Here is a 19,133-nt window from a genome sequence, read left to right on the forward strand (position 1 = left end):
CACTGCTAAAACAACATCTTAACCAATCCTTGTCCTGCAGATGCTCATCACCAGGTTAAGTCTTTGTGTGCACAGTACAATACTGTCCTTAAACAGAATACTCTCAAACTCTCACTGAAATGACAAAACAATTTTTATACATAACTGCTGCCTGTACAATCCACTGAGTTGCACGTGGGCTTTCTCTTTAGTAACTTCTACCTCTGTAAAATCTTAGAATGCATAAATGTAACTACTGTTATGTGTGTAGAAATTCTTGGCTATGCTTATAAGGGCCTCCGGGCCATTAGCTTAGTGTCGTCCTATGAACCTATAAATGTAAATAGAAATGCAACTATTCTGTGTTTAATTGTAACTAAGTTTAATGCAGTGTAAACAAATGGAGTTTCTCTCCCCGGGCCTCCACTAAAAATAGGTATTACCCAGTCAGACTTCTACAGTAAACAAAGACAAATAAAAACATGTTTGGGACAGCCAGTTCTGTGCGTTTTATTTAGATGGGCATAAAGCTCATTTATGAAGGTAGCAGCTGGACTTAAGACTGTTGTTGGCGTTTGTGAATTTAGAAACCTCATTATATAATTGGATGAGATTATTAGTATGTTTGAAGTCCCTGATTTCAGAGATGTTTGCTGTAAGGGTTTTAGAGACATTGGAGGTGAAAGTCACAAGTTTATGATCTAACTTAGCAGGGAAGAAGACTCTGGGGACATAGTGCATGAAGTGGCTATGTTTATAAGGACCAGCTCTAGGACATTATGTCCTCTAGTTGCTGTAGTGACTGTTCAGTCAATGCTGTTGACCCTAATGCTATTTCCTGGGTCAGTTTTTAGGATCAAGACTTCAATGGCAATCTTGTTCAGTATTTTTTCTGTGCCAGCATCAGGGCCTATTGTTTCTACAGCTCTTGACTAGACACACCACTGTTCATTTTGAACCAGCTCACGTCTTTCTTGAGATGCAAACCCCACCTCTGAGTACCCTGTGACAGTGAAAGTTTCATCTTCTGCTCTTGATTTTTCCTGTTGCCAAATCTCACATCCCACATTGTCTCATTCAGGACAGCAAGACCCAAAAGCACTGTAGCAGCTTTCTAGACTACTTTGACTGGCAGGAGGAAATCTTCGTCAGACTCACCACCATAAAAGGCCCTCAGGTACACGGCATGCAGAGGGACCATACAGCCTACATTTTAGACTCCCTACGACCTTTTTGGGTAATGATGATGAGGGCATCAATTCACCTGTTCTCCCCTTTATTGACCCTGAGTTTGGGGAAGTCTTGGAAATGAGATGGATGGCTGACCCAACTGATCATGTCCCTTCCATAGCAGACAACATAGAAGGTATTTAATTCCACCTAGCATTCTTCCTGGGTGGTATCAGTGTTAACGGCTGCTTTTGAGTCTGCTGCCTGGGAGACCCCAGAAGTCATAGCTCTGGTTAAAAAAAAATGTGAGTTGTGTTCTGTCATTCCAGATTTTGGAGTTTCTTGTTGGAGAATCACCAGATGGGTACTTTAGTGTCAACAGCTGCTCATAAAACGGTCCAAAACCCCAGAGCCGTGTAGTCCACCCATCTCAAAAAATACTAATGCAGTTATCAGTTCTAAAACTAGAGTAAATAGTATAGTTATGTATTGAGTCAGAGGTAGCTACTACGGCAAGAGATATTTGAACAGTATGAACTGATGCTTTACTTAACAAGTTTTTTATTTTATTTAAGATTTGTTTAATGGGAAAGTCCGACTTGGAACAAAGTCAATTTTCAGCGGAGGCCCAGGGAGAAACTCTCCAGAAGCATGTCTTTGTGACATGGGAGGAAACCAGAATACCCAGAGGAAACCCACACGAACGCAGGGAGGACATGTAGACTCCAGACATAAGGCATCCCAGCCAAGAATCGAACCGGAGAATCTCTTGCCGTGAGGCAACAAAGCTACTGCTGCACCACTGCGCCGTCCAAGTTTATTTAGTTATGTTTTTCTGCTGTTAGTAATGTGGCAAACCTTTAGGTCCTGGTAAGAAAGCCTGCCTGTTTACAACAGTACTAATAGGATGAATGATATGAAGTAGCATTGTTATTTCTATGTTTTAATTATATTTTATTGGTCAGTGTCATGGAATAGTGTGTGTATGTGAAGAGTAGGTCTCTTAGTCACCTGCACAGGATAGTTTTTCAGTGAAGTATATCTACAACATTTTAACATACATTGACATTTACTTGCATAAAGTGCATAATTTGTTTTTATATATTTTCTAGGTAAGAAGAATTGCACAATGAGAAGAGAAAATGCCATTCAAAATGGACTGCATTTGTGGCAAATAAACATAATTTGAAATACTTGTACAAAAACTGAGATTACTTATTATGGCTCTTTTGCCCTAAACAGAAAGAGAAAAGTTTTGGTTTCCATTTTAGATATTTAAAGTAAATATCTTCACAGTGGAACTGAAAAGCAGAAACTCTTAAAGGAGGCTAAAAGCATCTGTACTTAATATTACCCAGAGACTTTTTATGAAAAGTCATTAATTAAGCAAATTGCTTAACATGTGCACCCTGTACCTACATGTAATTTTACTAGTGCTATTTTCCGTTATAATTTTCATATTGCGTTGTTTGCTAAAAGCTGTTTTAACTGTTACTGCAAGTTTTCACACTGATAAGAGAATTTTGCTATAGAGCCAAATACCCGAACTGTCTGTTACTCAAGCTGAAGAATGACCTGCAAAGTGATAAATCTTCAAGGTGTAAGCGGCTGGAAAAAATAACTGGAGGATACATTTCAGAATATTATCTGTCGGGTTAGCGTTACTGTAAAGTTCTGCCCTTTTAGTAGTGAAATCTAGCAAGCAGTTCTCGGCCTTCAGCAGTGAAATACTGAGGGAGCAGCTTTGGATTTTTTTTATCAAATTGGTAAAAGATCCGGTATACTTTTATTAATTATTCCCTGTAAACATGTCATATTTTAAAATTTGACTTTGTTTTTCTTTCACTTTAGTGTATCATGTTTAAAAATGTAATTACTGATGTGATTATTTTGACAGCATCTTTTGATATGGTTTTATTTCAGGTTTTCAGATATATGCCTAGATACCTAAGAGTCAGATATTTGGTTTTATAAAACATACCATCTTGTTTTTAATAATAATAATGCAAAAAATTCACTTTTTTAAAAGTATTGGATTTTGGCAGCTTTGTAAGAAAAGTCAGAAATGTTTAGAATTGTTCTGAATTTTAAGCATTGTGTTGACTGGACAAGTCTTTTTCCATGTCTGTTTCCCTGTCAAGATTCATTTTATGTTTATTTTAGAGTAATAATATTGCATCTCCTTTACGTTCCTTGGCATTGTTTAACATAGGTAATAGTGTACACTTTTATGTACATCAAATCATATTTAAGTTTTTGATGCAATGAAATAAAATACTTTTAGGTGTCATATTTGAGCAGTTCTTTTTGTTATAAACCTGTTGTATTGTTTATCTTTAATTCACTGATAACCTTTACCATTGTTTTTGTGTCAGTTCCTTCTTTTAGCAAGTAGCCTTACTGTGTTCCAGATGCTGCATTAGTACAGGCATTCATATACAGTTATCTTAAACTGTTTCATTGATTATGCATCACTCTAAATGGTACGCATAATTGCTGATAGTAAGATTATGCATTGCTCTAAATGACACATACAATTGTTTATATTAACTGAGTACTGTATTTTTCTGTTACAGCATAGTGTTCCATTATTTTAAACAACCAGCTGGTATGTATGTTTGTATGTATGTATCACTGGATGAGCCACAATTGCCGCAAACCAAGCTCAACCGTTACTAGAAGTTCAGCTTGGATTTCTAAAAGAATGAAAAAGCTCACCCAGACTGTGCCACTACCTGCTGTGAGGGAAGGGTTAGTTTGCGTTTGCTTTTGCTTTCTTGTATTTTGCATTACTTTATTGCCTTCTATTTTGTATATTGTGATTAGTTTTATTTACACTGTGTTTGACTTGTATTCTGCTTTGAATTGTATAGTTAAACTAGGAGAGAGACCATAGCTGTCTCTCTTGTAAGTCACATGGAAGTTTTACCCAGCCTGATGCTGCTGTGTCTTTAAACTCAACTGTCTTTCTAGCTGCTTGCACCTTATGTTAATTTGACCACACATCTCCTACCCTCTCCCCTTTCATTGGCTGTTCTAAGTAAGCACAAAATAATAATTTTGTGAAATCACTCCCCTTTAACTATTTAAAATTATTGGCCAGCCCGCTGTATTTCATAGAATACAAAGTGCCCACCCCCTTCCAGATTGTCTTGCTCTTAAAATTAGTGGCTCTCCACTTAGATAGCTAAAGGTTAACTTATCCCGTCTTTCATATCTAACTGCTTAGTGAACACTGCAGCTCTTAGGATGGTAACCCATTTTACATCTTACCTTTAAAATCTACATCATCTACTACAGGACCACCAATTATTGGAGACCTCACATTCTGCCTGTCAGTAGTCTTCTTGGGATTACTGCTTTTGCTTTGCTCCTGGTGAGAGAATGAGCACAGGGACATTATTTCCTGGACACTGCTGATCACTGGAATGCCTAATACTTCTTCATAGGTGCAAACTTGGAATTTGTGCTTTCTGTTTTGCTCCTAGTGATAGAAGGAGCAGAGTGCATTGATTCCAGACTGTTTCTGGTTGGGCAGTAAATGTGTGTGCTTGGGGTTCCTGATTAGTCTGGTTGCTATTCAAGGTATCTACTAGGAAAAAGCTACAACAAGCTTACAAGACTCTTGCATCATCTGAGACAAGACTGTGATACACCAAACAGGCTGCGTCCTGCATCTCATCTTCGGATTGTTGTTAATTTTTTGCTTCTGGTTAGAGAAGAAGCAAAGGAATATTGTATTTCAGCAGAGTGAAGCTGTTATGAGATCTGGTTCAAGGCTCCAGGGAGCACCCCTGCAATACCAGGCTACAACTCTACACTTTTCGGCCACCAAACCAGGACTGAAACACTAAAGGTGGAGGAGTGTCCATATTCACCAAGGATATTCACACCACCAGGCTAGTTGCCCAACACAATGCGTCTGAAATTCTCCAGGTGCAAGTAACACTAGGTAAGACTGCAATCCAAATTATAGCTTGCTACAGATCCCCCCACCATGCCCCAAGATTCTCACTGCACCTTTCAAAACACACTGGAAAATATTAAGATGCAACCAAACACCCTAATACTGGGTGATTTCAACTACCCTGCCATTAACTGGGAAAACTACTTGTGTACCAACACTTTTGCCCAGCTGTTCTTGGAATTCATAAATTCCAATGCCCTGGATCAATGAATCCACAGTCCCACCAGAGGCTCCAATATCCTAGACCTGGTCATTACCAACATGGGAAATCGATGCTCCACACCTGTGGTCACCACCTCATTGGTCAGGTCTGACCATAAGCTAATCACCCTTGACATCCACATCCCTCCCCCACCCCACCCCCAGAAAGGAAACCTCCGTAAATTACTTCTCCAAAGCCAACGTCATGCTACTCAAGTCAGAAGTGACAAACTTCATGACACCAATGCAGACAGGAACTGAAAGTTCGACTGCTGAATCCTATACTAAGGCATTGTACGAGCACATCCACGCGTGCATGAATCGTGCCATCCCAAATAGAGCCAAGATGCTCTCCTCCAAAAAAAGGAAACCAATCTGGTGGTCCCCTTTCATAAACAAACTTTACACCACAAAGAAGAAACTGTTGCAGAAGAGAGGAAAATCCCTGGATGCAAAAAACTCCTTTACCAGCCTCGGTAAGAAGCTGAGATCCCTCATAAAATCCTCCAAAACTAGTTACGAAAATAAAATTGCCAAAGATTCCAAAGACAACCACAAGGCATTCTATGACTATATCACGAATCTAAATGGCAATGCTCAGATCTGCTCTGAGCTACAACAGAATGGCATTAAATATGCTGATCCCAAGGGTATTGCCAATATACTGGCAGATCGATTCAGTGCCAACTTCATCCCCCTCTCACCCCCTAATGGCCCATCTCAGTACCGAAAGATTGCCAAATTCTGGTAAAAACTGCACTCTCCATAGCTAAGAATACAGCATCCATGGAGACCAGAAGACATCCTGGGCTGTGTACTATGTGAACTACAAAATGAACTGGCACCTCACCTAAGTGTCATGTTTAACCATAGCCTCACCTCAGGCTTTTTGCCCACTGAGTGGCGCACAGTTACAGTTATCCCACTCCACAAGGGGGATCCACCTTGGATCCTGGGAACTACCACCCCATCAGTCTTATGAGCCTGATCTGCAAGGCCATGGAATGTATTTTTTAAACAAAGACATTGGCAACCTTTAAACACTGGACCCCACCCAGTTTGGGTTCATGAAGAGCCAATCTTGTCTCCTGAATCTGACTGACTTCGAATCAGTCTCCAGAGCTGTGGATGAGGGTAAGGAGGTCCACACAACCTGTCTGGACCTCGCCAAGGCCTTTGACACCATCCCCCACTCTGGAATCATAGATAAACTTACTAAGCTGGGCATTAATACCTCTTGTCACTCGATGGGTTGCGAATTGGCTTACTGACAGAACCCACACTATGTAAGTAGCCAACTCCAAATCCAGCTCCAGACAAGTGACAAGTGGGGTACCTCGGGCTTCAGTCCTTGTATCGCTCTTGTTTGGCATCTACTTCTCTGAAGTACAGGCCAACGCTAAGGGACTCTGGCTAACAAAGTTCGCAGATGACTGCAAACTGGGAGCTATTATTAAATCCCCAAATTATGTGGATATTCTACAAAAGGGCCGTACAGAAACAGATGCTTGGTACCAGAGCCATGGGCTCAAGCTCAATGCCAAGAAATGTATAGTTCTCCCCTTTGGGAAAAAAACGTGTACCTGTGAATTACCACATAGGTGGCAGTACACTAAACACCGAAAGTGTGATAAGAGATTTAGGGACACAGGTGGACAGTGTTCTCACCTTCGATAACCACATCGCCAGAACAGTCAGGAAATCCTTCTGGGTGGCACACCTCATCACTAAGGGCTTTTCATCCAGAAAAAAGGAGGTCATTGTCCCACTGTACTCATCCCTCATTAGATCCTTTATAGAGTACAACACCCCGTTTGGTATGTACCTCTCAAGACATCTACAACAACTGGAAAGGCCACAGAAATACCTCACTAAAAAAGTCACAGGCCTAAAGCAGATGCCCTATGCTGGCCATCTAAAAAAAACTCCAGCTATACCCTGTCGCATATCGTCTACTCAGAGGTGATCTCTGCTTAACATACAAGGCCATGTCAAACCCAGAGCTGTTAGACATGATACACTTAAAGCAATCCCAATCCCTCAGAGCCACACGCTCCAGGGATCTAAACCTTGTCATCACAATGAATAAAACATGCTGGAGGGGATAGGTTCCTGACCCAGAGACTCCCCAGACTCTGGAATAGACTGCCCATAGATGTCAAACAGAGCGCCTCTTTGGCCCTCTACAAAAGGAACCTTGATGATTGGATGGGGGATAGGAAATTCACTACGGGGATCACATCAGTCACGCTGCTAGACAGGGGTCCAGGGAAGTAAATATTGTGGGAAGAAATAGTCAAAGAATTGTTATGGCTAGGCTTGTGTAGGCCCTAGGGCCGATAGCCTAGTACCAACCTATGAACCAGCACTAGTAGTTGCCACGCAGAAGCCATTCAAGCAACTCTCTCTTTTCATCTTTCTTGACATGCTAATGCTTTGTTTTTATTAAGTACTGCTTGATTTGTTTCTAACTTCAGAACATCTGCCTAAATACTTTATAAGTCATCAGAGTCTACTTACAAGTTTCGCTTCACATGTTTGTCAGTGTTATGTATAGACACAGACATCTTTAGTGACATTTTTCCTGTAAAAACACAATTGAAATTTAACCAATACTTAGCTGCACGCAGGACAACTAGTTTGCAGTGACGAGCATTTCCCCCAGAGCTGCAAACCGGATATTCCTGACATTGCTTTATATTCTCACTCCAGCTATCTAATCAGTAAAAAAGGGTCTGTTGCCATGGATATGAATTTTCCCACTACCTCTGTTACCATCTTGGTGGATATGGGCATCCTGATGCATTGTAGAAATTGCCTTGTGTTTACTGACAGCCACTTAATTCTTAAACTAATTTGGTGTGAGAGATGTATTTTCACAATGTCACTGGTGGCAAAGCTTTGACATAAAAGTACTCCTAATCTCAATAATGTTGTCAGTAGTACACACGCTGCACAGATCACACACATTTCAAAGCAGGCATATAGACCAACATATGCTAAGGCACTTACATGTAACCGTCATAATCCCAAAGACCACCTAGATGAAGTACACATATCCAATACCCTCAGCAGACTAAATGTACTCTTTCAAAATAAGACCCACATCAACACACACAACCACATCTCATGTAGCCTTTACTTCTAAGCCCATAAGGCAAGTCACCACACAATCCAACATTCTAGTCATTGGAGACTTCATTGTGAGACTCACTGATTTCTTTCTCACCAGGCTGAGCAAGGAGAAAGTCATGGTCCATTGCTTATCAGGGGCTAGGATCCGCCACCTTACATATGCACTCAGGTCATTAGACCACAAGTATCAGTATGACTCCGTCATAGTCCATGTGGGTGTAAATGACCTGAGATGTACCTCCTTAGACTATCTAAAGAGAGACATCATGGAGCTCTCAGAATTTGTGTTCCAGGCTGGTATGAGCCTTGCATTGAGCAGCATTTTACCTTCTTCAGAGATGATGCCACAGTACGAACAAAAGATGACTGATTGTAGTAATTGCCTTAGTTTCTGGTGTCATTTTAAGTGAATGCAATGTTTGTCAGCATGGAAGGAAATGGTCAACAGACCACACTACTTTGCCAGGGATTATAGGTTCATAGGTTCATACTAGGCTATCTGCCCTAGGGCATTTATAAGCCTAGCCAGAGTGTGTGTGGCTTTCACCACCTCTTAGGATGAGAATACTATACCCATTAGTTTGCTGTGCCTCTGTCCAGCAGTGACACAGAGATGATTCCCGGGGTAAACCTACGATCTCCCATCCACTCGTCAAGATTTCTCTTGAACAGAGTCAGTGAGGGGCTCTGCCTCACATGGACTGGGATTCTGTTCCATATTGTAGGGAGTCTCTGGGTGATGAATCTGTCCCTCCAGCACGTCCTATTTATATCCGTGTTGAGGTTTAAGTCTCTTGCTCTCGTGGCTCTGGTGGATTTGGATTTTTTGAGGTGGAGCATGTCCATTAATTCCGGGTTGGACATGGCCTTGTATGTCAGGCACAGATCACCTCTGAGCAGACGGTATGCGACTGAATAGAGCTGGAGTTTCTTCAGTTGGGCAGCGTATGACATATGTTTGAGCCCCTTTATCCTTTTGGTGAGGAACTTTTGGGGTCTTTCCAACTGCTGCAGGTGTCAGGTAAGGTACATTCCGAATGGGGCGTGGTACTCAATCATTGGTCTGATAAGTGAAGAGTACAGGGGTACAATGACCTCTCCTGATCTGGATGTGAATCCCTTCATGATCAGGTGGGCAATGTAGAAGGTCTTCCTAACCACTTTGGCAATGTGAGTGTCAAAAGAGAGGTTACTGTCAACTTGGGTCCCCAGGTCCCTGATAACTTCTTCCATGTTTAATGGATTACCACCTATGTGGTAATTAGGGGTTACCTTGTTTTTCCCAAAGGGTATGACTATACATTTTTTGGCATTTAGCTTAAGGCCATGGCTCTGGCACCAGTTATCCATTTCTATGAGACCTCTCTGGAGGATGTCTGTGTCTGATGGAGTGTCAATTATGGTGCCCAGTTTGCAGTCATCTGCAAATTTTGTCAGCCACAATCCCCCTATGTTTGCCTGCACTTCAGAAAAATAAATGCCGAACAAGAGGGGGCCCAGGACTGAGCCCTGTGGGACACCGCTCGTGACCGGCTTAGAGTCTGACATGGCACCAGCAACTCTAACCCTGTGGGTTCTGTCCTTGAGCCAGTTTGCAACCCATCTTGTGACATATGGGTTTACATCTAAGCTGGTGAGCTTTTCTATTATGCCCGAGTGGGGTATTGTGTCGAACGCTTTTGCTAGGTCAAAGTAGGCTGTGTGGAACTGCCTTACCCTCATCAATGGCCTTAGTGACTGTTTTGAAAAAGTCGACCAAGTTCAAGAGGCAGGATCTGCCCTTGACAAAGCCAAATTGGGTAGGATCCAGTGTCTGTAGGTCCCCAATGTCTTTATTTATGAGTTCCATTATGATCCTCTCCATAGCTTTGCAGACAAGGCTCGTCAAGCTTATGGGGCAGTAATTTCCAGGGTCCGTAGAAGCACCGCCTTTGTGGAGTGGGACCACAGTTGCCGTACGCCATTCTTTGGGTACATATCCTGTAGTAAGGCTAAGATTAAACAGCAGCCTTATGTGTGGGTTTAGTTCCTCATTGAGTTCATGTAGCACACAGCCGGGGCACCGTCCGGTCCCATTGATGCTGTGTTTTTTGCTTTAGAGAGAGCAGCTCTCACCTGGGCATCTGAGATGTTTGGGAGGCTAGACTCTGGTGGGATAGATATTTCTCCTTTTGGGGGGGAGGGAGGGGAGAAATTTGCACTGAACCTGTCTGCCAGTATGTTGGCAATGTCTGTGGGTTCAGTGATTTTTTTATCATTTTGGACTAATTCTGAGCATATCTGGGAGTTTCCACCCAGGTTTCTAACATAGCTAAAGAAGGCCTTATGATTGTCTTTTGTGTCTTTAGCGATTTTTCTCTCAAAGTTGGCCTTGGATGATTTTATGAGTGATCGTAGTTTTTTGCTAGTATTGATCAGAGATGCCTTCCCTTTTAGGGATTTTGCTCTGTCATGTAGTAGCTTTCTCCTCTTGTTGTAGAGTTTGTTTATGGCTGGGGTCCACCAGACCGGGTGCCTGCCTTTGGTGGAAAGGGTCTTGATTTTATTAGGGATTGCTTGATCCATACATTCCTGGAGGTGCTTGTAGAAGGCATTTGTAAGGGTTTCAGCAGCGTGGGTTGTGGTTTCCACTGGCTCGGGGGCCTTGAAGGATACCACTCCAGTCTTAAGAAGTGTGAAGTTTGCTTTTGAGAAGTTCTTCACTGTGGTCTTTTTGCTGGGGTTGGGGGCGGGATGTGGATCTCCAGTGAGATTAATTTATGGTCTGATCTCACCAATGAGGGATATACTTCCGTGTGGAGCATTTTGTCCCCATGTTTGTGATGATCAGGTCTAGTATATTTTCTCCTCTTGTGGGAATGGTGACTAGTTGTTCCATAGCATTTGAGTTTATGAACTCCAGGAACCTTTGGGCTAGGGTGTTGGGGCTTGAGTAATGTTCCCAGTCTATGTTTGGGTAGTTGAAGTCACCCAATATGATGGTGTTTGGAGAGACATTCATACTCTCCAGTGTCTTCAGGAAAGCTGTGTGGGTTTCCTGAGTTTGAGAGGGTGGTCTGTAGCATGCTACAAACTGTAGGGCAGTTTTACCTATGGTTAATTGCACCTGGATGGTCTCCGATGCTTCGTGCGTTGCCACTAACCTGGAGGTGTGGGTATTCTTTATGAATATGGATACTCCCCCTCCTTTAGTGGTTCGGTCCGGATTTTAGGGCCAGAACGCATGATATGAGGTATAACCTGATAGTGCTGGGGTGCACTCAGGAGCCTTGAACCAGGTTTCAGTCACAGCACAGACATCGATGTTCTCCATACTGAGGAGGGCTTCGAGGGCGTGCATCTTGAGGTTTAGACTTCTGGCATTGAGCAGTATTACCCTTAGTTTTTTTCCATTTTTGTTTTCTAGGGCGGTAGGTTTATCATTTGTGCCTTGCTTAAAAAAGGCACTATGGGGGTGGCAAGAGCCTTTGCCAATATCCGGAAGCCCAGGGGTGACAGCCCAGGGGTGGATGGTCTGCACCTCACTGCTCTAGGCTTTTGAATATTAGCTAAAACATTGACTTTCCCCATAGTGCCTTTTTTAGGCAATGCCAAACTGAAAATACTTCTGACTTAGCAAATCAAAACCAAGAAAATGTAAAGGTATTATCACTGAATGCTAGGAGTCTAAAAAAAAAAAAAAAAAAAACTCCACTCCTTCTAAGCTGTCTTCACCATAGAGAATCCTGATATCTAGGGAAGAGGTCATCACTGCTCTCTCAAAGGCACAAAATACAGCCTCCATGGGACCCAGTAACATCCCAGGCTGCATCCTACGTGAACTCAGGCAGGAACTTGCAGCACCATTAGGCACCCTGTTCAACCAAAGTCTGAGTACTGGCTTCGTCCTAGCTGAGTGGAGGACAGCCACTGTCATCCCTTTACACAAAGGTGGAGCGTCCACTGATCCAGGAAATTATAGAGCCATCAGCCTATCTAGCCTGATCTGTAAGGCCATGGAACGGATTATCATGGACCTCATTAAGAAGGACATTGGCAACCTCCAAACACTTGATCCCACACACAGTTTGGCTTTGTCAAGGGGAAGTTGTGTCTGCGAAATTTGGTCGACGACTTTGAGACAGTCACAAAAGCCATAGATGAGAGGAAGATGGTGCACGCTGTGTACCTTGACCTGTTCAAAGCCTTTGACACTATTCCCCACTCAGGCATAATAGATAAACTCTCTCAACTAGGCATCAGTCCATATGTTACCAGATGGGTAGCAAACTGACTCACTCAAGCAGTAGACCCATAACAAGTGGAGTACCCCAGGGTTCAGTCTTGGGGCCTCTGTTATTTGGGATATACTTTTCTGAGGTCCAGGCCAAAACCAGTGGGCTATGGTTGACCAAGTTTGCAGATGACTGCAAGCTGGGTGCTGTCATCAATTCCCCTAGTGATGTGGACATCCTCCAAAAGGGTCTCACTCAGACAAATGAATGGTGCCTGAAACATGGCCTCAAGCTGAATACCAAAAATTGCATCATCCCCTTTGGGGAGAGTGACGTCCCCACAAATGATCACATTAATAACAATGTCCTAAGCATGCAGTCAGTTGTGAAGGATTTGGGTACCTAGGTTGATAGCAACCTGAATTTTGACCATCATGTTGCTTCCATTGTACGGAAAGCCTTCTACATGGCCCACCTCATAAGTAAGGGTATCTCATCCAGGGACAAGGAGGTTATAACATCCCTGTATTCTTCCCTTATAAGGCCCATTATTGAGCACAACACCCCTTTCAGCATATACCTCACAAAGCACATGCAGCAGCTGGTGAGACCACAGAGATTCCTCCCCAGGAGAATCCAGGGTATCAAGCATCTACCATACACAGACTAAAAGTCCTGTCCCTCTACTCCATTTCATACAGACTCCTCAGAGGTGACATCTGGCTGGCATACAAGGAGATCACAGACCCCACCTTGATGGGGACTGCTGCATATCTGCAACTCAAGCTTCACTCAAATAGCCCACATGCGTGGCCTCAACCTGATCTGTGACTTCAACAGGACTTGGTGGTGGGATAGATTTGTGTCCCAGAGACTCCCCCATCTGTGGAATAGACTCCCTCTCCACATCAACCAGAGTACCTTTTTACCCCTTTTTAAGCGCAACTTGGATAACTGGATGGGAAACAGAAAATATACACCTGGGATTCCACCTATGTCCCTGCTGGACAGGGGCATTGGGTGCTGATTTGTCTAAACATGGGCTAAACTCTTGGCTAGGCTTATAAGGGCCTCAAGGCCAGTAGCCTAGTAACCTCCTATGATCCTGTGGTCTGTGCAGTCACTGAGACATGGTTTAAAACTGCAGAAAGCACACCGACAGTGCAAGGTTATAAATAAACAAGTCAGAGGGCAAATAAAGTCTACCAAAGCCAAATTTGAGATAAATTTGGCCTACCATGCCAAGGACAACCACATGGCATTCTTTAGGTATGTCCACAACTTCAAAGACAACACACAATTTTGTGCAGCACTCATTATAAATGGAGCCACCTGTACTGAACCAGAAGATATAGTAAACCTACTGGGCAACAAATTCAGCTCCAACTTTATCCTTCTCTCCTCCTCAACCTTCCCTCAGGAAATGCCATCAAAAATAACTCCCCCTGCTATCCCTAGAGAACAGTCCTTAATGCTGTCTCTAAGGCCAAGAACACTGCATCAGTGGACCCAAACAATATCCCAGGATGCTTTCTAAATAGTTGAAACATTACCTATTCGGCCCACTGGAATTGCTGTGTAACTGTAGCTTCCAAACAGGCTTCATGCCTCATGAATGGAGAGCAGCAGCAGTCATCCCTCTGCAAAAAAGTGGTTTGTCTACAGACCCTGGAAACTGCAGAACCATAAATCTCACCAGTCTCATATGCAAAGCCATGAAAATAATTATCATGAAAATGATCTAGTAAACCTCCAGACACTGGACCCAACCCAACTGGGTTTCATGAAGGGCAGGTCATGCCCTACTCAACTTGGTGGAAGTCTTTGAGTAGGTCACCAAGTCAGTGGATGAGGGAAAATGGTTCACACTGCCTACCTTGACCTGGCCAAGGCATTTGACACAATATCCCACTCTGGCATTGTTGACAAACTCAAGGTTAGATGCAAACCCTTATATCTCCATGTGGATAGCCAGCTGGCTCACAGACCAGGACCCAGGTGGTTATAATTGGAGAGTCTACCTCTACAAAGAGGTCAGTTACAAGTGGAGTCCTCTCAGGGATCGGTCCAGGAACCACTCCTTTTTGGCATTTACTTCCCTGAAGTCAAGGCCATTGTCAGTGGCCTCTGGCCGACTAAATTTGCAGATTATTGCAAATTAGGAGATGTCATTTGGTTCCACACCGACACAAATATTCTCCAGAAAAGGCTGACACAGGCATACAATTGGTGTCAGTGCCATGGACTAAAACTAAATGCTAAGAAATGCATAATAGTATCCTTCAGGAAGTCATGCACCCTGGTATCTATCATATTGACAACACACCCATTAGAGCTGACCCCAGTAGTCAGGGACTTAAGGACACACACAGTCAGTAATCTAGCATTTGATAATTACATGTCTACAGTAGTGATGAAATAATTCTATGTTGTGCAACTTATAAACAGAGGTATGATTTTTAGGCCCAAGGAAGTAATTGTCAACTGTATTTGTCATTCATCAGAACTGTCATTGAGTACAATGCCCCTTTGGTATGTACTTAACCAGGCAGATCCAACAGTTGGAATGGCCACAGAGGTTTCTCACTTAAAGAATACAGGGTGCAAGTAACATGTCCTATGCAGACTGCCTCAAGGCCCTATCCCTATATTTTGTCTGCTACAGGCTACTGAGGGGAGATCTATGCCTGGCATACAGGGCATTGTCAGACATCACTCTGATGGACCCCCCCCCCTGCATATCCGCAAAACAAACAGCACCAGAATTGCCTGTTTTAAAGACTTAAACATGATATAAATAGGACCTGCTGGAGAGACGTGTGTGTCCCTGAGTCTACCCCGTCTTTGGAACAGGCTCCCCATCCATGTGAAGCAGAGTTCCTCCCTAACCCAATTCAAGTGTAACTTGGACAGTGGATGGGGAACAGGAAAGTCGTCCCTGATTTGGCACCTGTCTCACTAATGGACACAGGCAGCCTGTAAATGTTTCATTTCTCTGGCCCCTGCTTATAAATGTTTCATTTCCCAAGCCCCTGCTTACACTTATCAAGGGTACCATAACTTGTCAGGGATTTGGTATGCATGGCTATGTTTAAAAAGGCCCTTGTGGTCATTAGCCAAGTAAATACCTATGAACCTATGAGATACAGAGTAACAAATGGGAAGTGCCAAGATTTTTTTTCTCCTCCCAAGCATAGCCCTACATAGTTATTTTCTCTCCACTGGCTCTTCTTGCTTCCTTTTTAGTAATTTACTAATGGAAGGCAGCAGTGTGCTGATTGACTATAGTAGCCCAGTCTCTGTGAGAAACTGAGAATGCAGTTTGGCTTATAGATTGATTCTAGCAAATAGTCACAAATCATTATTAAGCCACATTAAATTACAGTGGCACAAAACATCTACTGCTACATCTGCTAAATCCTCCTCAAATAAAAAACTGTGAAATCACAGCAAATTAGCTACAAATTCCGGGAGATATTTACCTTAATTCGGCATCTACCTGCATTACAGCAAACTCCTCCTCAACATCATCCCTCACAATACCTCATCCAATAATCCACATTCCTCTAATTCCATACCCCCCTTACTGAACATCAACATCCAAAGTTGATGTAACAAAACCACTGAGTTTCATGCCTGGAAAGCCAAACACACTCCATTACAGCAATTACTGAAATCTGGCTAAAGCCACATATTAAAGATAATACTTTTCTTCCCCCAGATACAACATCATTCCTTGTGATATTCTTTTTCTTTCAGCTGCTCCCGTTAGGTGTCGCCACAGCAAATCATCTGTTTCCATTTCTTCCTTTCCTCTGAATTTTTCTCTGTCACACCAACCACCTGCATGTCCTTTCTCACCACATCCATAAACCTTATCTGAAGCCTTCCTCTTTTCCTCCTACCTGGCAGCTCCATCCTTAGAATCCTCCCAATATACTTAACATCCTTCCTCAGCAAATGTCCAAACCAATGCAATCTTGCCTCTCTGGCTTTGTCTCCAAACCGTCTTAGCATCTTTAACTCTGCCACTTTCAGCTGTGACTCCTCTCTTTTCGTCAGTGTCACTGTCCCCAACCCATATAACATAGCTGACCTCCCTACCATCTTGTAGAACTTCCCTTTCACTCTTACTGGTATCCATCTGTCACAGATCACTCCTGGCAGTCTTCTCCACCCACTCCATCCTCCCTACATTCTCTTCTTCAGCTCTCTTCCACACTCACCATTACTCTGAACTGTTGATCCCAAGTATTTAACATAGCTGACCTCCCTACTGTCTTGTAGAACTTCCCTTTCACTCTTACTGGTATCCGTCTGTCACAAATCACTCCTGGCAGTCTTCTCCACCCACTCCACCCTCCTTACATTCTCTTCTTCAGCTCTCTTCCACACTCACCATTACTCCGAACTGTTGATCCCAAGTATTTAAACTCATTCACATTTGCCATCTCTACTCCATGCATTCCCACCATTCCTCTGTCCTCCCTCTCATTTATACATGTATTTTGTATTAGTCCTGTTGACCTTGAATCCTCTCATCTCTAGAGTATATCTCCACATCATGCAATGTCTCCTCAACCTGTTCTCTACTCTCACTACAAATCACAATGTCATCTGCAAACATCATAGCCTATAGGGACTTCTGTCTGATCTTGTCTGTTAACCTGTCCATCACCATTGCAAATAAGACATTCACTGTGATCGCACAGGCTAAAAAGGAGATGATGTAGCATTTATTCAGCCTGCCACACTATACCCACAAAAGTTGCTCATTTTTTCTTGTGCAGAAGTCCTAATCAGTTATTTAAAACATAACAAAACCAAATCTTTATGCTTAGCCTCTATAGTCCCCAAAAACAACTGTACTATAATTGAAGACATCTAACATTACACAAGAAAGCCTTATTCTAGGTGATTTTAACTATGACTGGAATGTCTCGAATAATAACTCTGCTGTTAGAACAGTTAACTTAAGCTGCATTCAGCTAATTACATGTCCTACCTGATTCTATAAAGCATCCAGCAAATGTACTACCCTTGATTGGATTTTAACCAACAGCTCAGACAAAGAAAAAGTTGCAGGTCCTCTCTCAATCTGTGACCATCAATTCAGTCTTCACTATTCACCAGTACAAACAATGTACATTAATGTATAAACCTCATTTTAGTTACAGTTGTTAAAAACTTTGTCCCTAACTCCTTCATTCTTTCCCCTATCACAACTAGTCATCACTTCAAAGATTTGCCACTGGATTAAGCAAAGTTCAACACCTTTTTCATTACAGTATGTAAATCACTTGCTCCTCTCAAAACAGGACGATCTAAATGTGCACCATGGTCAAAACCAGAAACTACAAAAGTAATGCAGCGCGATAAAGGCTAGAAATATGGCACATGCACATAACCTAGCCTCACTCCAGTCATAAACAGCTTCACAAAGTTTCTAAAAAGCTTATTTATTTATTTCCGGTTTGGTTACCGGGAAAGTCCACAGGGCCAACATGACCCGTTTTCAGTGGAGTCCCGGGGAGAAAAGCTCCAAGAAAGCATTGTACAAATTCAGTTACAATAAAATACAGGAGTATACAAGATAAAATTGTAAAGAGAGTTGAAAAATAAGAATATTCACAAGCATAGTTAGCTGAATTCATACAGAGAGAGGTTAAGGGTTATAAAGTTTCCTTTGAGCAATGGCACTGAAGTGTTGAGTGTGGAAGTCAGTTACATATATCAAGAGAGGAATTCTGGATGTGCTTGCTTAACATGCGCATTTTTGAAGTAGAAAACTAATCACAATATTTACATTGTTTACGAAGTTGAGTCATGTGAGCATAGCTGTAGTAATTGTTAGTAGGTTAGAGAGAGTAAAGTTAATGGAGTTATAGGGAGCTTGTGTAGGGTCATAGGTATATGTTTGCAACTTTACAAGATTGTAATATTTGTATATATTTCTACACTAGTCTAGTGTATTTCCAAGTCCTCAGTAATTGTATAACTGAAACTAAATACCTTATTGTAATCCTGCTAATTGTTTTTGGAGCTTTTCTCCCCAGGACTCCATTGAAAACGGGTCCTTTGGCCCAATGGACTATCCTGGTAAACCAACTGCAAATAAATAAAATAAATAAATATGACTATGGGAGATTGTAAAGAGTTGAAGTATGAGAAGAAGGGGACCCCTAGGGTATAGACTTAGAAAGGAAATTAAGTTGGGTGGAGGCAGGTGCATTTCCATTTAGTGGACAAGTGGTTGAAAAGCTGGGTTTTGAAGTTGTCAGAGTTAGATGTGGTTCTTAGTGAGGCGGGGAGGGCATTCCATTTTTTGCCTAGAGCATATGAGAGGAGAAGCTGGCCAGCAGGATGCTTAGGTTTGTGGATAGAAATTAGATTCTGGTGCTCTGATCTGAGTGTTCTATTAGGAATATAAGGGGGAAGGATATTAGCTAGAGCAGGGCATTTTGTAG

The 19,133-nt window shown here is 42.4% G+C and overlaps 1 protein-coding gene across 3 annotated transcripts in view; it reads left to right on the plus strand.

Annotated features, from left to right (window-relative positions):
• The window catches only part of PDS5A (PDS5 cohesin associated factor A), a 4,482,835-nt gene extending 4,479,394 nt beyond the window's left edge, over nt 1-3,441 (plus strand). For all 3 annotated transcript variants that reach the window (XM_044062931.1, XM_044062930.1, XM_044062932.1), the window contains exon 33: nt 2,262-3,441. In XM_044062931.1, coding sequence (XP_043918866.1) covers nt 2,262-2,265 — 4 coding nt within the window. In that variant the 3' untranslated portion in view covers nt 2,266-3,441. The remainder of the gene's footprint in view (nt 1-2,261) is intronic.
• Nucleotides 3,442-19,133: the final 15,692 nt, after the last annotated feature.

This window comes from Protopterus annectens, chromosome 2.part1 (genome assembly GCF_019279795.1).
Source record: "Protopterus annectens isolate FY-2018-M chromosome 2.part1, PAN1.0, whole genome shotgun sequence".
Taxonomy (NCBI): domain Eukaryota; kingdom Metazoa; phylum Chordata; order Ceratodontiformes; family Protopteridae; genus Protopterus; species Protopterus annectens.